The sequence below is a fragment of the Lycorma delicatula genome, chromosome 4 (genome assembly GCF_047948215.1).
Source record: "Lycorma delicatula isolate Av1 chromosome 4, ASM4794821v1, whole genome shotgun sequence".
Lineage (NCBI taxonomy): Eukaryota > Metazoa > Arthropoda > Insecta > Hemiptera > Fulgoridae > Lycorma > Lycorma delicatula.
This window is the reverse complement of record NC_134458.1, coordinates 117,125,965-117,152,351: the sequence shown is the minus strand read 5'-3', so window position 1 is coordinate 117,152,351 and position 26,387 is coordinate 117,125,965. Positions and strand designations below refer to the sequence as shown.

At 24.3% G+C, this 26,387-nt stretch overlaps 1 protein-coding gene across 5 annotated transcripts in view; it reads left to right on the top strand.

Moving 5' to 3' along the window:
- Window positions 1-26,387, top strand: part of Sp1 (transcription factor Sp8) — a 548,926-nt gene that overhangs the window by 414,560 nt on the left and 107,979 nt on the right. For 2 of the 5 annotated variants that reach the window (XM_075364036.1, XM_075364035.1), the window contains exon 1: window positions 5,949-6,091. The exons of the other annotated variants lie outside the window; for them this stretch is intronic. In XM_075364036.1, coding sequence (XP_075220151.1) covers window positions 6,029-6,091 — 63 coding nt within the window. In that variant the 5' untranslated portion in view covers window positions 5,949-6,028. Of the gene's footprint in view, window positions 1-5,948; window positions 6,092-26,387 lie in introns of those variants that run through there. 5 annotated transcript variants of the gene reach the window in all.

Genomic DNA, 26,387 nt, shown 5'->3' with positions numbered 1-26,387 from the left:
AGATCTTGAGAAGTCAAAATTAATTTGCTGGTAAGGTGGATTTGCATTTTTTTATAATTTTTAATTTTATACATATTTCTATTTATATGGAGAATTGATGTTATCACGTACCAAAAGAGTTTGAGATAGAGAGGGTTAGATGTCATATCTAGTCATTTGACTGGGAAACTTTAGCAACCCTGACCCAAATTTTTGTTAATTAAAAGAATTACTCAACACATATTACTATATAAATTCTAGCCAAGAGAATAGTATCCTGCATTCTTAGTAATAAAAGTTGGCCTATAGAAAGACTTCAAAAGGCTGGCAAAGTATTGCATGACTTTCCCGGTCAAGTCATGGTTACCAAAATAATATTTAAGCATCAACGTTTCTAAATTTCAAATATTGGGCTTACTTATTCCGTGGAGAAGATTTAGGAATTTTTTAAAAAAAAAAGCAATTCCTAATAAAAAATTTTTTTAAGATAATTTTTAAAAATATTGAAAAACAAACTTTCACGAAAGTAATGAAAAAAAATGTCTTCTCTTATTTTAGGATACTTCTCTTAATACAGATGCTAAAGCTACTTTAATTTTAATAGTCCTTTAAGTAATGAAGAAAAACGCAAAAAAAATCAATAATAAAAATTAATCATATTAGAACCAAAAAATAAAAATAAAAAGAATATACATTTTTTTAGAGGTGAGGATAAATTTTAAGAACAATTTTTCTAAAAATTTTCATTTATATGTTAGGCTTAACAAATTTTCTTAACTAAAGTTTTCTCTAAATTTAACACCACGTTCAATAAAGGCAAAAAATACAATTTTCAAAACATTTTTTTCTGAATTTTAGATCTGGGGTTTATAATTTGGAAAAATCGTAAACATTTCTTGATACATCTATATACGAAGTATAAACTTTCAAAAAATTAAAAAAAAATTTAAACCGAAGGGTAAAAAAAAAACAACATATATTCCAATTTTAAGAAGTGAGGGGATGATTTTTCCGAAACAAATTTGATTGAATATTTATATATCCATCGTAGGTAGTAAATCTGTTTCCCTAAAATACCCTGAAGTAAACCGAAGTTGATTTTTTCGAGATATCACTCGGTTTGAAAAAAAAACTAATATGATCAATTCCCCATATATATAAAAATATTTGTGCTAGATATGAAGAAAATCGGTTCAGTCAATCCTATAATATAAGGCCAAAAAGTAGTACAACACAAAAACATACATATGTTTTTTTGGTCTAGTTGGACCCTGTAAAATAAAGATTTGCAAAAAATCCGATACCCTATTTTTGACATGATCACCATTCTTTTCCCTTTTTTACCGGAGGAGTGATAAAAATCATTTTTGTTCATACGAGTTCTGGATATTTAAAGTTCGGTTAACACTACATAACTTATACGTCAATGACTTCTACAATCTAAGACAAGTTACTCTTATACGTGCTGATCACGCACATTTTTCTACACATTACTAGCCTACATTTTCAAACTATTTCTAGGTCACATTAAAAAACAGGACTTTTAAAAATACTATTTTACGGTATTCAAATGCGAAAATCATTGAAATAAATTGGATATCCAAATATTCATATTAACATTTATTTGTTATTTTGATTATCATTTTTTGTTATTACTTCCTGACGTCAGTTTAATATTCTAATCAATGTTTAACTTAATAAACACTTATAAAAACGAATGACATGACATAAAATACCAATTAACAAAATTGATGAGACGTAACTTTTAGAAATAATAATTTATTTAGTATAGATAGTAATCAAATTATTTAATATTTCATCAATATTTCTGAATATTTTTTAGAGCTTTGTACGTACTCCAACTGGTATTTTAAAGTTTAAATATTTGTTTGAAACATAATACAAATAATTTTTCTCTGTTTTAATTGCAATTACAATATAAATAAATACTACAAATAATATTAAAGAAAAAACAACGAAACTTTTGGGTAAATAAAAAAATCGATTCTTCAATTTTTTTCCACTTCACGCTTTGCGTTGTTAAAAAGTAAATCATTCTATTCTTGATTATAAAAATTAGTTATTTATGATAAAGAATTAAAGTTATTTATTTTACTGAAAAATTACTTGTCTCTCTACTCAGCTGTTATTTTTTTTCGAATATTGCACTGAATTTTTTCCCAATCGTTTGTTTATGGACGCATCAACGTTTGTCATCAAAAATAATTACAAATAAACACCAAACATAGGATAAAAAACTCATGAATAAGATATTAGAATATCACCGCTAGACTATTTTCACTGCTCACGCAGTATTCCGTAAGGTATCTCAGGCATGCAAAAAAGTTAAATTAAGTTTTTCATCCCACTATCACAGAGAAACCGCAACAGTCTTTTGAAGTATTTTTTCCGGTTGAGTAAAGTCTTCACATCTGAACCCAGATTAAATTGCCGTTGAATAGACCCGAACTTTAACCCACCGGATTGGCCTAGTGGTGAACACGTCTTCCCAAATCAGCTGATTTGGTAGTCGAGAGTTCCAGCGTTCAAGTCCTAGTAAAGTCAGCTATCTTTACACGGATTTGAATATTAGTATATCGAATATTATATAGAATATTATATCGTGGATACGGGTGTTCTTTGGTGGTTGGGCTTCAATTATAACCACACATCTCAGGAATGGTCGAACTGAGACTGTACAAGACTACACTTCTTTTACACTCATACATATCATCCTTTGAAGGATTATCTGAAAGGTAATTACCGTAGGCTAAACAGGAAATTGAAGGATTATCTAAAGGTAATTACCGTAGGCTAAACAGGAAAAAGAAAGAAAGACCCGAACGTTGGATAATCTATGAGTGATTGGTTTACGGACCACTTTACATTGCACGCTCCATAGTTCTACCGAGGAGAACCAAATAGAAGAGCGTGGGTTAGCTCCCACGTCCTTACGCGGCATTCGAAAAACCTTTTATCCCAAACAACGGGAGAGACTGTCATTCTAACGCGGTTGAGGATTGCGCATACAAAGCTACATTGAATTTTATTTTTAAGATTTTTATATAAAAATATATATTACGCAAAACTCTTTCTATCAAAAAAATTAACATTAAATAAGTTAAGTCGAAACAGGGATTATAACGTATTGCTTCACAATAGAAATGAACATATTAATTTGTTATTTTAAGCTATCTGTCCTAATTTTTTTGATGTCTAAAACATATGTGAAGCATCATATCAGAGGTACAGTAAATATAATATAAACCGTACATTTGTCTTCATAAAGAAGGCAATGTGAAACTACTCGTATGTCAATCCTTATTTTTTCCTAATTATCCTGGTTTTTTGTACCACATTTGATTTTTTATTCATCTCGATCAACAAAATTATTAAAAATGTAGAAGTTTGGAACAAAATTTTGTATTCCTATAAAATAAATACTTAAAATATTTATTTTTATTCGTCCATTTGGGTGAAGAGGAAATGTATAAAAAATTCCTACTTTTTATAATATCTGAAAGCACTATATTTCGGACAGATAGAAGGCAGCAGCGAAAATAAAAGGAAACATTTATAAAAAAAAATTCCAGAATACTACCCTGATAAATAATACAGCCCTACGGACTGCCTTCTATTGGCACATTAATATTAGCGATCTTTTTATCTTTTAATTTTATTTTAATATCTTTTAATAATTGGTTTTAATTTTAAATTAAATTGTTTTATAACAGGCTGTAAGCCAAATTAAAATATATATATTATTTAAAATCTGATCAAGCAATTCATTTTTGAAACAGTGGTGTTAATTGAACTTGCATGACCAGAAATATGATGTCTGCTTTCCAATAAAGACAAATTAACATTTAAATCCAATAATAAAATTTTAAGACACTAAGGGTTATGTTAAATTAACGTTAATTAACTATTTTTATATATATTTTATTTTCTTATAAAGAATTTTAGATGCAAAATACTAGACAAAGTTGTTTTGTCTGATAATATCGATGGTCACTAGACAAGTAATCTCTGTTGTAAAAAAGAATAATTTATGTCACCCGCATTTAGGCAGGCTTCATATTTTCGTACAACATTAGGCAACATATAGCTCAACGGGAAATCAGTCTATTCGTCATTTACTTATTGAAATTGGCTACATGTTCAGAGCGGTATATCTATCCGAATGTACGCATCTCGAATCAAGACATCTATGTTAAGTTTTTTTATGATATTAAAGAGATAAACATTTAAAATCATATATGTGATAATTCAATTATATTTTTAAATTTATTTAATTAAAAAAGCATTTATGAGTGAGCAACTTGAACATTTTTTTTACTTTCGTAGGAAGTGTAATAGCACTTTCATAATACAATAATAAATTTGCTAAGTTTTTTAGTAAATATGATGATGTATGAATAAATTTCCTTTTTTAAGACAACAACCAATAATGCTTATTATAATTACATGCATTTAATTACTTAAATTGTGCTCTAGTGGATAGTTTTAAATAAATCTGGGCGGTACATCGATAATTTTTATACATTTTAATCTCTAAATATTTTAACTGCTATATAGAAAATTGATTGTAAATGGATTTTACAACGTTTCTAATTTTTAGACATTCTTTTCACGTCTTAGGGTAATTATTCTACACTTTTCGTTATGGACTATTTCGTTCATAATACATAAATGTGTTATGAAGCATGGTGAAGATTCTTAAACATGTTGACAATATATAAAAATTTTAAAATATTTTGTGGTTAGAGAGACGGCTGTTCCCCAAAGTAATATTCCATACGTACGAACAGGCTTTATTATTTTATAATATTAGATTGATATCTTTAAGAAAAACTCAAACTTATTAACATGTTTTTCGTTTCACGTATATTTGTATAAATTTTGATAGGAAACGTTTGTTTAAATACATGCCGAAGTATTTGTTGGTAACTTTAATAATTTTTTTAGCGATGAAATCGTGATATTAGTATTTTCTTCTCAAGTTAACATTACATGTGTGACTAATTTCACTGATCTTTCAGTTTTAGTTTCTATGGTAGATTTGATTAAATTTTCAACATTTCAGTAACTTAAATCGTTTAACAAACGTTGTTAGTATTGACGTATCATCCATCAAAGTATTACTGATTTATTTTTGATTTAGATGAAATATAAATAAAAATTAGCTTTGTAATATAAACATATAAATAAATAATGGAAATAATGCAATATTTCATAGCTTAACGTTAATAAAAATAAAATTTGAAAAATGATTTAAAATTTATAAAAAAATGATACCATATATAAATTAAATAGCATTAAAAAAGTAAATATTTAGTTAAAGAATAAATTGCATATTTAATTTCTTTACAATAAGTGCAAATCTCAACTATTTTATATTTATAAACTACATAAATATTAGCTCCTACTTTCTAACAGAATAAAAAGTATTGCTAACTAAATAATAAACACATAAATAAAATACATAAGCATTAAAAAGTTTCTAAATATAGCCTTATAAGAATATGTGCTTTATCTGCATCTGTATTTACATTATACGTAAAAACAAATAATCTTGTTTATGTATTAAAAAACTGATTATTTATGATAAGCAATTTTTATCAATTCTTTGTTTGTATAATACGAAAGGATAAAGAATAATAGTTATTTTTTTCTTTTTTTACATAATAAACCGAGTTAAAATGTTTGGTAAGTTATATTAGAAAAAAATAAGTGGGGATAAAGTTGTTTAAACAAATAGTCGATAGAGTGCGCCTTATGTCAGCGTTGTTAAACATTATACTATTGGTGGAGGGGGATTATCGCAGAGATGAACACGCACGCGATGTAAATGGGTGGGAACTATAGTTTCATTGGCTGAATTCGACACCCCTCTACTTGTTTCTATTTTGTAGTGGGGTGTATTATGGTAGTTCGGTTTTGGTCGCACATTTTGTTTGAATCAGTGACGAGCTATGTTATCTCCGTATAGCGTGCTAGTTGTGTGTTCTTAATTTTTAAGTTTGTTTTTTGGTTGTTTTAAATAGTCATGTTAACCGATGTAAGTCGTGTATATAGCGGCCATCACCAGTTGCCAATTAATAAGACGACGGTCAGTTATTTTAATTAATTATTTTATATATAATTTATTAATTATTAGTCGGATAATTATATGTTTTATAATATAATATTTGCCAGTTAACCACTAATTTAAAATTATTTAACCGTAAAGAAACCACAATTATTTATATATTTAAAAAAATTACCTAGACATGTTTAAATAAAAGCAAAATTTAAAATAATATATATATGTAAATATGAAAATTAATTCGACATAAATTAGTACACTACACTACATGTATTTTCATTTATTTTATGTTGTTTTCTTTTCCTTTAAAGTAGTCTAAATATCGCAAAATCAAAAGTAGTTTTTAATAAAACAAATTTTTACAATTTTGCAAAATATTTAAGAAATAAAATTTACAGCAATATATGTTTAGTCTACGCGAAAATAAATCCTGAGGCTTCCGTAGACTAAACAGAAAAGAAAAAGTCTACGCGAAAATAAAATGCTACAGAATATAGGTAAATTTACCGATAATATTTCAGTTATTAGCGACCAATTTTCTACTTCTTATCTTTATTGTAATTAAACCAAACTTCTTTTATCAGGAATCTCTGATAACAGTATTTTTTCTTTTATTTATCAATTGATTTACTTTTATCTATTAATATTTATGTTTTATAGCTCTCATTAAAAGTTTTCACAAAAAAATTGACTCCTTTTTTTAAAATTATACATTTCCATTTCAATTGTCAGGAAGAATATAATTCATTTACTTATATATATGTATGTATATATAGGATTTATTTTATTCTTATTATAAAATAAATATTGAATATTTTTTTATTGTAATTTATCCAGATAAAAAAATTGACAATGTAATATTAATTAAGTGAACATATAGCCATTAGTAGGTCGTTGGATGTAGGTTATAATTTAAAGCAAACCAGTTACATTAAAAATACAACTCAAAATACATATTATTTTTTTTTTAAATTTGTCTTATTATTGGTTTTTCTGTACATTATTGTTTGTTATTCATTTAATTTTTATTAAAATTATAATTTTGTAAAATAGATTACTTTATTTCTTTATAAATTTATTTTATTTAATGATATAAAAAATTATAGGAATAATTTTAATACAATTTACTTAAATTAAAGAAATTACAAAACAGTAAAATTACTTGGTTGATGGTTTATTAATGCATTACAAACGAATAATGTTTTAAATAGATTAATAATAATCTACTTATATGTGCACATATCAAACATCATATTACTGAAAAAAAATGTTATACGCTTATTTAGCCTGAATATATTAATTTGTAATAATAATTAATGGAATATTGATAACAAAAAAAATTTAATGTTTTCTTTAAAAACACCAGTTTAATGGGGTTGTGAAAGCTACTTAATACTTTTACATAAAAAATCCATATCTTATTTTTTTTAAATTCAATGCTAAACCTCTGAATATTATATAATATAATTTTATGAAATTTTATTATCTTTTATATTAAAAACCATAAAAATACAATTTAAAATTACTTAAGCATTTTCATAACAACTTTTATTCTATAATATTAGTATATTTCCATAATTTGTTTTTAATTTAAAGAATAATTAAACGTAAAATTTTTACGTTGACTTAAAAAAAGAAAACAGTTTACCTAATAATAGTTAGTATTCACAAATGGTATGAACCAGTACTACCTATTTATTTATAAAAATTATAAAATCTTCATAAACCCTTTTTATTAAAATCGTTAAACAAAATTTTTGATTAGATGAAAATTAATTTAAAAAAAAAAAACAAGAGTAACAAATTTTATTATGTATTGTTAATTTTATTATCAAATTAGACGACTAAACTAATTTTTTTACTCATACTTTAGAAGGGAAAGTACCATATCATATTTCATTCAACAGTTTTAATAAATTAGCCGATAATTCAAGTATTTTATTTAAAATTAAATTAAAAAATTTATTTTTATCAGCAAAATATTATTCTGTTGATTTTTGAAACAAATATTTTATAACATAGATTTTCCGCGATCTCCTTTAACTTTCACTTAAATATGATAAACTCGACTTCTTCATTTTATTTTTATTTATTTTAAAATAATTTTATTATAATTTATATTATTTATCGTGAATTATAAGCATTTATCTTTTATTTATTAATTTTCAACATTTACTCTAATCAAAAGTTAAATAAACTTTTTTTCTTCTAGGCAAATAGTTAATTTTTATTTTGTTAATCGTTAAAAATAACCTACCTACTGTTCCGAGAACATATAATGTATAATTTTATTATAATGTTAATATGCAATATATATTTAATAATAAAAAAAAGATTACAGGTACTTTATTTAAATGCAAACATAAAGAAAATAATCTTTTTAAGTTTGACATTTTATTATTTTAAATGATTGAAAGGAAACTTGAGCAGGAATTTTTTCCATTAACAATTAAATTATTAAAGTTTTACTCAATTTTCCTTATATTATTTCTTTTTAAAATTATTCACAGCGATAATTAGCGATTGTTTATATTATTTTCACGCTATTTTATGTTTATTTTAAATATCTTTTTTTATAAAAATTATTTTTTGTTATACAATACTAGATAAAAAATAACGTTTAAAAAACTTTTTTATTAAAATTCAATAAAATACAACGCATGATTGCATATAATATGCCTTCGTAACGTTAAAAAGAAATGTTAGCCTACATTTGTTTATCGAAGCGGTTTAACGAACACCGGTAACCTAAATTATGTTGGTTTGGCTTTTAAATTTAAATGGTTTTATAAACTAATCTTTTATTTTTATTTTAGAAATAAAAAATGATAACTAAAGTAAAATAATAGATTTAAAACGGGCCGATTATAATAACCATTTTTACATTGTTAAAGTGTTAATCAAATAATAGTTTATATTTGCTATATAATTTTGAATCGGTTTTTTTTTATTTAACCTTTGTCTGTTTTGTTTATCTTATTAGTATTATTTATTTTTTATTATTATTAAGAATAATATTATTATTACACTGCCTGTTATAAAATAAATCAATTTTATCGAAATTTAAAGCTGAATTCTCAATAAAAATATTGTCAAATAAAATGATAAAATTTTATATATTTTTTAAGTAAATACAACAATTTCTTAACTTTTATTTTGAAGTTTCTAATCATTCATAGTTATATTTTTGATTATTGCTGTAATAAATTCAGGAAAAATCTAATCACGATTTGTTTAAAATAATATTTCATTTAACACTCTAACTGGAATAATTATAATTTGAGATATATACCGTAAACTACCAGATAAAGTTTTAAAACATCCTTAAATATTTGTTTAATTTCTAATTAATTAACCTTTTCCATTTTACGTTTCAAAAATTATAAATCAGTTCTTTGATCTATAATTTAGTAATAAATAGAAACCATAAATTATTCAAAATATGTGTATATTATTTTTCTATACATTAATCTATATAAATAAAAGACAATACAATCTTCCTTTTTTATGTGCCCAAATAAGTCATTAATTACTTAACCGATTTCGCTGAAAATTTCATAATTTATTATTATATATCTCGGGAGTGTTAATATGTTATTAGTTCCATATATTTGTTTGCCTAGCATGATATGTTTTATATGTATAGGAATGACTGTACATTCAAATTCAGCAATAACAAAGCATTTTCGGGTCCATTAGGATTATTTAAAGAAATAACAGTAATACCATTTTTATCACGCCAAAAAAATTAAAAATGATGTAAAATTATTTCAATATTTTTATTTTATACGAGATTTATTATTATTTCTAGTAAACTGTTAAATACACGTTTAACTTCCACTGTATAAAAACAAAATTTAATTATAGTAAAAATGTTTTTTTGTTTTTTATAAATCTTATTAAGTAATTTATAATCTACTGAGTATTATAATTATAAAAGGATAAATGAATTATAACAACGATAGATAACTTGGAATAAACTTGAATGTTTTAAAATATGTAGGTTTAAAATAATTTAAGATAAATTATAAGACGATGTAGTAAAATATTTTTTTTCCTTATTATAACCTATCCTTTATATTAAAATGTAATAGAAATTAATATATATATTCTAATGAATACTAAATTTTTAATTTTAAACTAAATGAACAATGGTTAAACAATATTTCAACTAGACAACTTGAAGGATAAAATAATTTATATAGCCTATTGTATATTAATGTTTAATTAACTATATAATAATTTAGAAATCGATAAAACTTACTGACATTTCAGAAGTAAGAGCGGTTTTATATCGATTTAAATAAATAATTTAAAAAAGGCATATTTAAATGTTTATATATATTGTCAAAAGAGAAAGAGTTTGTAACTATATGGGAGCATACATTTTTTTCATCTACAGTGCTTTTGACCAATTTTTCAACGTATTATATCAACCTAAAATCCTGCCGATTATTATAAAAAATGATAGCGAATAATGTCAAGTGACTCAATTGGAAAAATATTTTTCCTATTAATTGTTCCAAAAATTTCCGAATAAAAAAATATTTTGAATTTAATATTTAAATAAAAATATAAATAGTTATTTTTATAAAAACAGAACTTGCTATTAATAATACATTTATTACATGAATTTTTTAAAATAATTATTAATATATTTTTAGAGTATTTTTGTTGTAAAAACATAGCAATGAATTTATATAAAAATTTCTTCGATTAAGTTAGCTAATCAACTAAAATATTAGATAATAAAAAATGTTTTTCTTTGATAATTTTATTAAAATTGTTATAGGTGCCTTTAAATTATATTTAAAATTTGAATATTTTACAAAAGTGGATACTACATTTTTTGATTCGACCAATATTATATTATCCATCGTTTAAAAAATCATATTAAAATCAAGATCTTAACAAAATGTAAAGCAAAAATTCGTTTTTAAATTATTTTAATTTATAATAAAAGCAGTAAAAAATGATAAATAATAATAATAATAAAGAAGGGTAAATTTTATATTAATTTATATTTTGTTTTTATTATTAAAATAGAATGAAATTTTATCAGACCAAATTGAAGATTGAAAGCTTTTCGAACGGCTTAGACCTTGATTTCATATCCATTTTTATTCCCGAATTATGTAAAATATTAACTTCTACTTTTTTGTATTACCATTAAAATTATGTTCTTAACCAGACCAATCTAGACTAACAGAAAACATATTTTGGGTAAATAACCCATTACAGATAATGAAAAGATTGTTTTCACAATCCATATTTCAATTAACAGTTTATAAAATGAAATTACTATTTGTTTTTGGATATAAGTTGTGTTTTAATAAAGTTAATACAAAATAATTTTTTAAATTTTATCGGAAAATAAAACAGAACCTTTAATATCCTTATAGGCTTAAAACATAAATTTAATAAGTAAGCACCATAAGAAAATGCGTATTACGCAACGGAAAGTGGGATGGAACTTTCAATATTATTGCTGCACAATTATACAGATATTGTATTCCGTTATAATGAAATGTGTAGTTTAAGCTATGAATTCTCTTTGTTTGTTTTGTAATTTATTAACTATTGAGATAAGAAACTAGTCGCTAGTAATCAAATGAAATTAAATCATATATTTTTATCATCTTGAAAAACTGAAAATTAAAAAAAAAAATACCGTTTTTCTTTGTAAAAGTTTCCCTTAATCCAGAATTAAGCCTCATACAAATAGAAATATGACAGTTTATTATTTAATTATTTTACTTGAATATTATTACCGAAGGAGTATAATGAAATGAAACCATAACTCCAGTTTGGGAACTTTGAAAAAACGTTATAATATAGTTACGTTGAACATGAGATTAAAAAAATACTTTTTTTGTATATGTAAAGAAAAAATAATTTATTAGGCTTAAAAATATCTCTCACTGCATTAAAATATGGTAAAAAATACAATATGACAACTTTATTTAAATTAACATTTGAATGCCGAACCAGTTTTACAAAAAGTTAATAAAAGATTTTATTTATTGAATTAAAAATAACTACATTTATGAAAATTAAGAGTAAACTAAGTAACGTATAAATTTGTATTATTAGATTGTAATTCAATTTATTTTTTTAAATTTGATTTTTATTGTAATAATGTAGTCAAAATTTCTCTTGTAACGGGAGAATGTATATTTTTACTCGTTTACTTGAGAAATTATTATTTTACTTGTAAAAATTCTGAAATAAAAAATAAACTGGTAAAGAAATATTAAAAACGAACTATTGATGGTCAGTTAAAAAAATATTATTAGAAATATTGAAACTTGTTTTAAATAGTCGTAAAATAAAAATTTACTTAAAAAAGATATACGTTTTTCTTTTCTTTCAATTAATGTAGTAATTAATAATTTTAACAATGAAATGAATAAAAAGTAAATAAGTGAATATGAAAGAAAGAAGAAAAAATTAGATATTTTATGGTTTTTAATGCCGGTATGAAGCATTAAGCTTTTGTACTTATTAGAAAAGTTTTCAACCTGATTTATAAGTTCTTTAGGTTAATAGTTATTGTTTTACAAATAATTAAAACCACGACGTAATGCAATTATTGTTAGTTACTTACTATTTATTTGTAAATAATAAATGATGTAAATTTTTTTGTGATTTAATTTTATTTTGTTATAGTATTCACCTAAGTAATGCTGCATTTATACAAGTTTCATTAAATAATTATAATAAATAAATCCTCTTTTTAATTGTAAATTAATAATTCCATTTAAAAGTTAAATGATAAAATGTAATTTTAAAATAACATAAAATTTAAATACCGGGATTCAATAAAGGAGAAAAATTACCCCAGAATGGAATTAAAAAGAGAAGTTAATTAAATTGAATAATTTAAATTATATTATATTTATATTATATAAATATAAAATATTAATATAAATATATAATAATATTAATATAAATATAAAATTTATATTATATTTAAATATCAAACATTAGAAGGTACTAGGTAGAGCAGCACAAAGTGTGACATATATATTATTTTAACTGACGTTTTATTTTTAAAATTACCTTTAAATAACATAAAAAAAAATATATATTTTATACTCGTATATATAAAAACATGTCCTGACTGACTAATTCAACAACGTCCAGAAAAAAGTTTGAAGATAAATTGTTGAAAATTTGTATATATATTCTTACGGTGTACGAGCACATTAAGAAAGGATTTTTTTTAAATTCCTAGTTTAAAGATTTAAAGTGAGGTAACAAAGAAATTTCCATTTTTTTTCGATAACAAATAAAGGTATCCACTTTATTTTGGTGTGTCTAATCTTCATTTGAATATTTAAAAACTAATTTCTAAATTATTAGAGTTTAAAAGATTAAAATGTATTTTGAAATTCGGCTATTTTTTTTTTAATCTCTAGGTAAAAATTGAAGATATCAGCTTAATTAAGCTGATATCTTCTGTGTAATCTTCATGTGAATATCTAAAATCTAATTTCTAGATTTTTCGAAATTCGATCTTGAAAAGGATAAAGAACATAAACAAATTGAACAATGCTTTCAAATTGTCCACATTTCCAACTATACTAAACGAGATATTCACTAGAATGGAACTTAAAAATGCTCTTCAGATATATACCAAAAACCCCTTTTAGGGTTTCTTTTTGAATTTCGATTATTTAATTGGTGTGACAGGGTACGCCGTGGCGCTCAACTAACACAGCCACTGTTATGTATGTACAATGCGACTGGTTGCACTCCCTCCTATTACTTGATTAAAAAACATAAAATAAAAGTAATTTAAAAAAAAGAGATACGAAGTACGGTCATCTCCTATTCGTGTTTGTCGGGTAATGCTAAGAACCGGGCAAAATAAATTTTTACCCGTCCTTCGTACGGGTAACCAGCTATAACTATTACTTTTAGTATGAAAGCCGATTATTTTGAAACTCGCATTCTTCAGATCACTCAAATATTCGGTCCTGTTCTGAAGAAATTATAATACGCTGATATTTTTTTATAAATTGAACACGTTTTAATTTTTATTTATCAAGAGTAGACCTGGCGGAATGTTTACCACAGTTCAAACCTCACCAATCTCACCGCTTTATAAATTATTAAAAAAACCGTTTAAATAAATAACCTAAAACTTCGTTTACCAAATTTAATTCATTGGATTTATCAGAGATATCGATCGTTGTCTATGTCAATATCGACTTTCTTAGACAGTTATTATGTGATTAAATATTAAATTATTATATTATTAAATATTATGAAACTAATAACATTTAAACACTACCGGGACAAATAATAATAGAATTGTAAAATTTTCAGCGAAATCGGTTTAGGTGTTTTTGAGTTATTAAGGCGCACACAAAACGAGGATGGTCTTTTATTTATATAGAAAAATGTAAGACAATTTTCCTTATCAAGGAAATTATTGTTAGTTTTTAGGTAATAAAGGCAGTGTCATTAATTAAATGTCAACAGTCAATGTACTTTAATATCATGAAACGCTAGATTTGAATTTTAATACAGATAAAATTATTTAATATATTTTTCAGGTATGAATTATTTTTTAATAATAAATAGATTTAATTTTTTTTTATGTTTATCATCCCTAGCAATAACGTAGAAATAACTTAAGGCCGGAAAATCTCTGAAAATATAACTTCATATCAATCCATATTTAAGGAAATAAAATCTTGTTATTACTTCACGTATACATAAAAAAATCGTAAAAATGTGTACACATCTATGCAATAGCAAGAATATATTTTTAGCAATTTCGTTAAAAAGTCTTGAAATTGTTTTCATCTCTATGATCGAAATAAAAAAATTAAAAAATCACTTGATTATATTTATAAAATCAAAATTTTTAATAAATTTCAAAATAATTAAAAAGAAAGAAATTAAAACAGCTTTTAAAATTTACTAAACGCAAAGTATTATTTTCTGTAAGTCTGGTATAATTTAAAGCGATTTAAAAATAATTGAAAGAAGGAAAAAAAAGTTTAAAATATGATAAAAATAATTCTAATTTTGGATTATTTTATGAAATTCCTTCTTCTTTAGATAAGTTGTAGGTGAAGCCCGTAATAATTATATAGTATTAAAAAATTAAATAGTAAAATTTATAGTATAAAGCTTGATATACTCGTATATCAAGAAATATATTTTTATTTTGAATACAATAAATATATAAAGAAGTTAATTTATTGGTGGTATCTGGAAGAAAAATATTGGCTTATTCGAGTGTCAAAATACTATTAAAAATGTATAAGTACTGTTTATTAGATAATTTAAAAAAATATATACATATATAATAATTTCAAAATATTTTTTAATTAGTAAAAATTATTATTTTTCAAATTGTAAATAAAATTAATCATTTTTAAGAGAAAATAAATTCTGTAAGCAAAGTAATTCAGTATTAAAACTGTTTTAAAGATAATTTCACTCAGCGGGTTTGTTAAGTGATAAATTCGTCATCGTAAATCAGCTGATTTCGAAGTCGAAATTCTCAGGTTCAAATTCTAATAAAGGTAGTTGCTTTTATTCGGATTTGAATACTAGAACGTGGATACCGGTGTTCTTCGATAGTTGGGTTTCAATTTACCATACGTCTAAAGAATGGTCGGCCTGAGTTTGTTCAAGACTACACTTACCGTAAATTACACTTATAAATATAATCTTGATGAGTAGCTAATGGACTTTAATATTCATGCGACTATAAATAAAAATAATAAACAATAACCATTAACCATTTCATTGTTATAATTTATATATCTTTAAACAATATTAACATGATAGCATTGTTATTATCCTATAAAATAATAATGATTTTAGCTAATTTATGCCGTTTAGTAAAACGGTAAGCTGAAATTAAAAAATTTCAAGAAATAAAAAATATATATTTATAAATGAAAAAAAATGTGTTAATTATAATTAGTAAAATATTGAAATGATATATTTTAATAAAACCCATTTAAAAGTGTATTAAACATTATAAATAGTTAGATATTATTAAATAGAAAGTTATTTTAGATATTTCAAATTTATAATCGTATTCAATTTATCAATTTAAAATTGATATAAGTAACTTTAACACATTTAAAAAAAATTATTTAATACTAATAGGTTAAAAGTTAAAACGCTAGGTGACTTCTGAATTTAGAAATAGAAATCCTTAATTCTTAAAACCTAATATTGGAAGGAATGCATTATATTAGTGCCAAACATCATGCAACATTTGTTATCGGGTATCTTAAGGTACTAATTTCTGTCTATTTAACGCTACTAATATAAAACGTCACTAGAAATTCAATTGTGATTCCATTTATATAAAAAATTTAAATGGACAAAAGCGAATAAATTTTTGTAAATAATTTTAATCACGATTAAATAAACGCTAATAGTATGTTGCCGATTTATCATCTATTTTACTAGTTTTATTCCTTTCTATTCTATAGAAATGATTTACGAAGAATGTAAGAAACTTTACGGAAACAAAATAAAGGACTTATTTTATGAAAAATTCATTTTAATATTTATAAATATTAAGTAATATTTTTCTTAATCCTTTATATATTTCCGTTTTAATTTTCTTACTAACTTACTATTAACCAACAGGTTTATTAATAAATAACTTTGTTGATATTCAAATTGAAATTTCTCATTTAATTTTGGGATTAAGTTGGTAGATATCTCTGAATATTTTAAATCAACATTGCTGTCACTATTCACAAATTTTAACTGGAAACTCTAAATAATTTATATTTTTGAATTGCTTGATACGCATCATAACTTGAATGTCACGTTTTCAAATTTATTTATGACTAATTTATATATTGAAGATCGATTAATTATTTATTTATTTCAGTTTATTGTGGAGTGATAAATTTAATTTTCTTTTATGAATGATTAAAATATATGTTGGATTATTTTTACTAATTCTGAATATTTTTTAATATTTTCATTTTTGTATGAAGTCTTAATGTAAAAGTAATCCAAAATACTTACCAATGTGAAGGATTTTAAACATTTTACGAGGAGAGTAATCGTGATGCATGATATATACTTTTAAGTACATTTTTTCTACTAGTAAATAAGATTCAAACTTTGTTACAAGTTAATATTTGTTGCAAAGGGGCATTCTGCATACGAAAAGAAACAGTATCATCTTAAAATCACTAATCTTGCTTTCTTAAGTTTACGGGAGGTTAGAAATAAATAATATTATGTTGGATCTAATAGGATACCTTGAGGGACTTTCCATCTCCTCATAATATTAACTGGAATTTTATAATAAATGACGAATCTGAAATTAATTACAAATTTAGAAGGACGAATATTGTAAAAATTTTATAATTTTGAAATAAGATCGAAATTCCAGAATAATAATATAATTTTTTTATTTTAATTATAAGGAGCCCTTCGGGCTAGTTTAGCGGTTAACTCACCGCAAAACAGTTGTTGAACAGCTGATTTTCAAAATCGAAGTTCTAAGTTTCAAATCCTAGTAAAAGCTAATTGTATTTATACGAATTTGAATACTGTTTGATATAATATTGTTAAATATTATATCAAATAATATAATCTAATATAAATATAATTATAATTTTATTGTTTGATATATTTTTTTCGGAGAACACTATTTGAAACCGGGGTACTTTGTGGATCGGGGTTAAATTAACCATATGTCTCAGGAATAGTCGGCCTGAGTTTGTATAAGACTACATCTCATTTACATGTAATACATAACATCCTCATCTCATTGGGCCGTTGTAGGGGGGAGGGTTGGGAATTGCTTATTGTTCACTAGCTTAGCAGATTACAACGTACCACATTAGGGGAAAAAAATTATTTTAAGGATTATGTCATAATTAAAAATAATTAGTTTTTTTTTAACAAAATTTACGTTTTATAGTATTCTAATGACCTTTTTCGGGCATTAAGTAATTTAGTAGCTTTTAAAATTTACTTAGATGTTAATTGTGGAAAAAGAATAGTACAATTTTTTTATAATTCGTTTTTCATAATAACAAAACCTCTGTCACCAATAAACAACAATTTTTTTTTGTAGAAAATAAGTAATTGTACGCTAGCTAAAACAGATTAAAAAAAAATTATCATAAATAGTTAAGAAATGAACTAAAATATTTAACCTATACGTAATAAATCTAACATGATTTTTTTATACAGTCTCAAGGCAATCCATTAAAATTATGCTACATCCTATAACTGCAATACAATAGAAAAAAAATTCAATGTCAATAGTAATATTATTTACTATAAAACTATTTGTAACTGCTATGTATAATAGTGTTTTTATATTTTCTTCATTTACAGTAAAAAAACTAAGTATAATGTATACATTTTTTTAAATTTTAAAATTACTTTAGCTTAACAAAATTTTTAACAGATTTTTAAAATATATTATAGTGCAAACATCAGTGTTACCAAATTACCTACAAATCTACTGATAAAGAAATTCAGTTATTCCTTTTATTTTTTATCAGTAAGGGGAAGGGTTAAATATACTATCATTATAATTATTTACATTTCAAAATAACACAATTTTTTCAATAGATATAAATATTTAAATGCCAAGATATTAACAGGTTATTTTATGCCGAACATAAAATAATGTGTTTTTCGATCCCAATCCTTTGTATTTTGCCCCATATAGTTCTAGGATACTACTTTTTAGATCAGATTTCATACACTTGCTAACAAAGCGTTTCCTTACCTAAGTTTATATGAACTTTTCTTTATTTTCATCAGTAGAACATGTTCTGAAAATTTGTATCTGATAAATCTTCGTGAGTCACACTAAAGAATAAATGGAATCAAACTAGTAAAATAAATGATAAATAAACAACATGCAGGTGTTTATTTAATCACGATTAATATAATTAAAAAATAAAAGTAATTCCACTTTTATCTATAATAAAATGATCGTGTACATTGTGATACTATACACTATAATTCTATTATGGACTACAATACAGTGATACTCACGTTTGATTTGATTCATGGAATGTAGTTATGCACAACTGGTAATGTCTTACACCAAGGGTTCGAAATGCTCACTCCTGAAGGAAGGTCCGAACCCTTCACGCTATATTTTTTGACACCCTTCGTAGCACATCAGGGCTAATGGAATTCATCTCTGTCGTAATGGCTCGCTCCAGGTCTTGTAGAATAGATGGATTAGTTTGATATAGACGTCCTTTCAAATAACCGAAGGGAAAAAAGTCTAGGGACGATAAGTCACAGGAACGAGGGGGCCACAGAGCTTTTGAGATCATGCGATCACCAAAACTTTCTTCCATAAATTCCACGGTGGATGTACGGCACGTTGTTGTACCGTCTCGTTGCAGGTAAAAATAGCGTTTATCGTGCTGGAGAATAGCTACAAATTGCATAAATATATCCTGGTATACCGGACTGTCAATGGTTTCGCAAAAAAAAAATCTGGTTCAATATTCATCGCCGAGAAAAAGTACGCCAAACCCCTACCTTTTGTGAATGCAGCGGCAATTCATATGGATATTGTGTTGACTAATATCCGTTGTTCTGACTATTGATGTAATCGCTAAGGTGAAAATACGCCTCATCACTAAAAAACACATTATCAGGTATGCCCATCCCATTAGGTTCCACCTGGTTGATAAACTACTGGCAATACCTTATTCTTTTAACAGTGTATGGGTGTTTCAGTTACTGTACGCAATGTATTCGGCATGCACCTTGTGGCCTTTTGTGTACTCCCGTACGATATTTCTGCCTGCGATGATAATTTCCACAGACTTTTTCATGGAGACTGTTCGAGTAATGCACGTAGTGCGAGAAAAGATGATCGCACTGAATTTCATAAAATCATAACTGAATTTGTAGTGATGTTTTATATTAATAGCGTTGAATAGATAGAAATTTAGACTATCTTGCAGAAATACCCGATAAAAAATGTTGCATGATGCCTGGAACTAATATAATGCATTCCTTCCAATATTAGGTTTTATGAATTAAAAACTTCTATTTCTAAATTCGGAAGTCATCTAACCGTTTTAACTTTTAACCTATTAGTAATTAAAAAAAAAAAAAATGTGATACAGTTACATATATCAATTTTAAAATGATAAATCGAAAGCGATTATAAAGTTTTAATTGAAATATCTAAAATAACTCTATTTAATAATATCTAATTTTTTATAACGTTTAATGAACTTTTTTATATACGTTTTATTAAAACATATAATTTCATTATTTTACTAATTATAATTAACACATTTTTAAATTTATAAATATATCTTTTTTTTATTTCTTGAAATTCTTTAATTCAGCCTATCGTTCTGTTAAACAAAAATGTTATCTTATTAATTTAAAGAAAATTTTATAAACTGAAATAAGTATTTAAAGTACATTTCAAGGTTAAAAAAAAACAATTTTAGTTAATTTAAAAAAATAAATCAAAATAATTTTGAAATAAATAATGATAGCATTGTTATTAAGTTTAAAATATTTTAAAATACCAAATAAATAACATTTAATAAATTTAAAAAAAATTCTATTTATTAAATAATATTGTATTTTTAAAAATATAATAATAACAAGAATTAAAAAAATACTAAGAATTCATGTTTAATAATTTAGTTAAACGATTGTACTTTTAAAAAGAAATTAGAGTTAGAGGTCATCGTAATCATTTAACTAAAAAAAAAAAAAATTATAAAAAAATTGTCATGAACATGTGTGAATTATAATAGCATATAAAAACTTTATACCCATTTATCATGTCATCTTTTATTAACAGAAACAATGTTTTAATTGTTTAATTAGCCTCTTCTCATTAAAGAAAACCATCACTTTTACTAGCTATATAACAACTTACTATTATTAGCTACTGAATATTATCATTAAACTATTCGCGTTATAAAACTGCAAATAATTAATTAAACAACAAACAAAATAATACCGGCACGCTAAAAACACTGGTTTTGAAATTCCTTAAATTCCTGCTTTTATCGTGTATTATTTAAATCTATTTGTCTTGTTATAAAATAATAGATATAATTTAAAAACAGTATAACATAAAGTATAATTTATTATTCATATAAATTGTATAGTATTATATAGCATAATTAAGTAAGCGATATTTTGTTTATATTTGACGTAGCCTTGACGTAGCCTATACGATTAGCCTAAACCATGATAAATCAAATAAATTAAAATTCAGAATATTTAGAATTCTTTTATTATTCTTAAAATTAACAGATTTAATGATTGCAAGTATTTATATAATTTAATTAATTTAAATAAATTCTTAACTAATTCAACCCAATTTATCTAAATTTGTAGGACTACGTATTAATTTGTTCGTATATTACAATATAACCACGCTTATTAATTTTTCATTTATGAAATTTTTAATCAATTTTTATTATATTTAAAAAATATCTAAATCGATAATATTGTTTATATCGATCATTGGCTATGTCAGTATCGACTTCTTTAGATAATTTTATGTTTTGTTTTCTTTTTGCCAGTAAAAATATTTTTATTTACAATCTGTCCCAATCAACGAAACCATAAATAAATTTGATTACAATAAACGAATGACATGCAAAGATCTCCATTAAAACATCTTAAGAATTATAAATGCATACACATGTATGCATTTGTATATATATCTTATACAGTACACTCAAGTATATGATAAAGATAAACCAGTAAATACACTAATGAGTTTAAAGAACACTGAAGAAGTCTGTAACATAAAAAGAAAACACCATGAAGTACACCACACAGTTTCACAAAAAACAAACCAAATGAAGTATCAGAAAGAGGAACAAAAACTAGTTAAAATGAGAAAAAAATGGCAAAAACAAAAGATATATTTCATGAAGCATAATGTCCCAATATAGTGGATTCACCCATATCTTGAAAAACTTCAGAAATCCAATACGTGCAGTCGCTTTAAGCGCCAAACGTCCTCGCTTTTATCCTGAAGTTTAACTGCGTGTCAGCTCACAGGACTGTTCAGTCTCATTTTTTTTTTTATTGAAGTTATATGATTCACTAAATTTAAAGTCATTGTCTATAAAAGATGAATTTGTATTATTATTATTATTATTGTAAAATATGTAAAAACAGATTAGTTTGATAATAACATTAAAGGGAATGACTACCATTTTAAATATTTAACAACTGAAAAGTTACTATTCATCCGAATTAATATATTTCATCCGGAAAGTTATGAAGATTCATAGCGAAAACTCGAAGAGTAACATCCACGCACATAATGAATAAAAAACTATTTCCAATTTTTTGACGCAAATATGGTGAGCGAATCCGAATTTTTACGTACCACAAAAAAAATATTTATAAAGAAATACGTTAATAAAAATAACAATTGAATTTAAACAGAAGGTTTCCGGTTTAATTAATTTTTATACGGTGACAAATTAAGATAAACCAAAATTTTCGGCTATTTATTTTCCCTTAAAATAATATTAAGGAAAACGAAAAAAGTTACTTTAAGCCATTTTTAAGAATCAAAATTAGAAATTTTTAATTAATGAAAATAATAATCTTAAGCATTGATTTACTATTATCTTCACAGTAATAAATTGAAATCTCTTTGTAATATTTTTATAACATTATTATGTGTTAAAATAAAAATATTACAATAAAAACTGATATATATATATATATATATATATATATATATATATATATAAAGGAACAGAAAGAAGAGTATACCATCAACAGGGATCTAATCTGTCTTTGTATTAAAGCTGTTTGTTTAAAGTATTCCCCTCTTTGGTAATATTGAATAAGCGTGAACGAGAACAGTATTAGTGTAAAACGTGTCAGTGAACAAAACTGAGCAAACATTAATATCCCGCTGAGATTTTACATTAGTAGCTTCATATGTTGTCACCACACTCTGTGTAATAACTGAAGCTACTATATATACCGAACCTCTATATAAATATTATAATAAAGCTATTAGACAAGCTGTAGGTAGCTACTGGTAACCACAAACATATATTATAATAGTGTGCCTCTTAATAAAAATAATCAGGATGAAAAGAATAAGGGAGAGAAAATACGTTTCAACCGCTGCCATATGTGGCTTAACGTATAATCCCCTGTAGATTTATTTTATGAACTATGCTGTCATTGTAAATAAGACAGGTGGCAAATATTGTTTATTATAAATAAATAAATTATTATTGTATATTATACTGTTTTTTTTGTTTTTTTTTTAATTACTAGTAATTATGAGAACACTACTACACCTCTCTCATTTTTAAACGAATTTATACAATTTTATCTTAATAATAAGAATGAATTGATGACTTATGTAGCGGAGTGGTAGATTCTCAGCCTTTTCCCTGAAGGTTCCGGGTCGAAATCCTCATTCAGGCATGGAATTGTTAATTTATTACATTTTCCCATGCATAACTTTAAACTTATATGATGAATTCATCGTCAAGCAAAAAAATTAATTAATTAAAGATTAAATATAAAAATGATAAGCCCAAATATATATTGGTCAAGGCTCGTATAATATTACTGTAATAATAATAATATCGTTAAGTTCTTTCAGTGAAATGCGTGATGTTGTGTTTTAATAGTAGAAAAACACAAAAAAAATCTTTATGGAGCTTAATAGGCTTGAATATGGAAAAAATGATAGCTTAAATTTGGTATTAAAAAAATGATGGTTTGTAGAAGTAAAATATGAAAGAGTGAAGTATCTAACGCGTAACCGTTGAAAGACTGACTGTATGGTGTGTGACATCAGAAGTGGAGGAAAGACAAGTTTAATCTGAAGCAGCGGTGGTTTGGTGACGGAACTTTCATTCTATTACACTTCACCATAAGCCCTGCTTAAAAAAATTCACCAATTTCCATTTTCAAAATTGAAATTTTATGCTAAATCTTTCCTTCTAATAGTAATGAACCATACTGAAAATTTCATAAAAATATAAAAATACATTTGGCCAAAATTTCGTCGCGTAGAAATAAATAACACTAAATACTAAATGGTCGAGTAAAAAAATATTTTCGCTTCGCTCGATAAATCAATACACTACATTTGCAACAAACCATTTACTGTTTATCTTATAGGTCGAAAACTTTAGAACCTTGAAAGCTGCAATTTTTCAAATATGTCTAAAAAGTTAGGTAGAAATACAGATGCACATTAAAATCAATAAAAAATTGAGTTCTGTTTCCACACAAAAAGAAATTGTCATCAAAGTGCATTTTCATGTAACTGCTATTAACTTAGAACAGATATTTTAACCCCTTACCAAACTGTTTATCAACTTTATTGATTTATACTCGTAAATCATATTATAACGAAATAATTTTCTAAAATTTGTTTTTAAACTTATTACTTTTTTTTAATATGATTCCTATTTAGTAATCTTTGGTAAAAAAAATACTAATACATCATAAAAACACAAAGAAGTAGTTATATATATGTATATATATAAAATTTTAAGCATATGCTTTTATTTTTAAATAAATACACATAAAAACTGATAGCAATAAGTTTAATTGAAAAATGAAACATTAGTGATTACTAGCAATGAAAATTATTACTTAGTACCTGAAAATGTTTTGACATGAACAAAAATATTTCTGTTATGTTCATAATTTAGTTCAACCTTCGTATAATTATTATAAATTTAAATTAATGATAACTAAATTAATTTGAGAAAAAATTGATAGAAAACAAATAATCAAAATTTAAATGGGAATTCTTATAATTAACTTCCTCTTCATATGCTTCCTTCCTTTTCAATCCAGACAGACTTTTATTACTTAATAATGTTATGACATTTATAATAATAATAAAAAAAAACTCTTACAAAGTTAAAATATTTTGATAAATCTTGAACAATTTATTAATATAAGTAAAATAATTAAAATAGTTTTTATTATATAAAAACAAAAAAAGTTTTAATTTTGTCACCGCAAATCATTTTAGAATTACTTACAAGCCGTTTATTTTTTTTTATGATACAAACGCATTGAAAGATAAATAAAAATAGTAATAACAATAATAATAGTAATAAAAGAAAAAACTAATATTTCTTATAACTAATGAGAAACAAACTAACCCAAGTAAATTTTTTTTTTATTAGTCAATTAGTTGGTAAAAATAGGTTAGATATGTTGTGTAGCCTGAGTTGAATAATGAAATATCTAACTGTTAATTCATAACACTTGGTAGTGATAATGTCATTTCTGTACATCATTAGCGAGAAAAATAAAATTAAAAAAAAAGGAAAAAAGAAAGCAATATCATTAACACACAAATTCTATTCATTCTGCTTTATTAGGTTCTTTGAATAAAAAAGTTTTGAAAAAAAAAATTATATATGTTGTTAATAACGCATAAAATTATAATAGTTTTTAACGTATGTAAATTTGAATTTAAATATGAAATACATTATTCATTTTAGTAATGAATATAAATAATTATAATGTAATGACAGATAAAAAATATATGCCTAGATATGGTTTTCCTATGAAAATAAATAGTTCTTGATATAATTTAAAAAAAAGAAAGAAAAAAAATATCAATATTTTAAAATAACTAGTTTTCTGATTATTTCAGAATTATCAATTGTTATTTATTACTTTTTACGGTAATAAAATCACATTAACACAAAAAATTACAAAATGTTCACACTACATTTTTTTTTTTTTTAGTTTTAAAATTAACTTATCTTAGATTAAATACAAAGTACTTAAAACAGATCGGTAACTGGAACGCTACCAGTTCATACATATTTCTAGGAAAAAAAAGAATTATTTGACAGTTAACAGAATACAATGTTAGAATTTCTTGCATATTTCACTGGAGTATAAATTCAATTGAAATTTAAAAAGAACACTAATAAAAAACCAGCGGAATCCAAACCATATATGTAACCTTTTCAGATGACGTGGAATTGCTAAGAGAAATAGAGGAAGAAGCGATTCAGCAGGTAAACGATTTAAAACCGGTGGTTGAAAGAGCAGGCTTGCAGATATCCTTCGAAAAATCAGAAATAATGCCCAGCATCAAAAATTAGCCCGTGGTACGGAAATCTTAAAGGGGTGTCTAGTTTCAAATATATAGAGGAAACAATAAAGAGTATCAGTACGGATAGAAAGGTAGTAGAAGAGAGAGGAAATAAAGTAAATAAATTACGTTTACTGACCAAAGATAGGTACAATAAAAAGAACCTCTCTAAAAGGGCCCGACTCAGACATTACGCCACAGTTATACTATACGGAAGTGAAACGT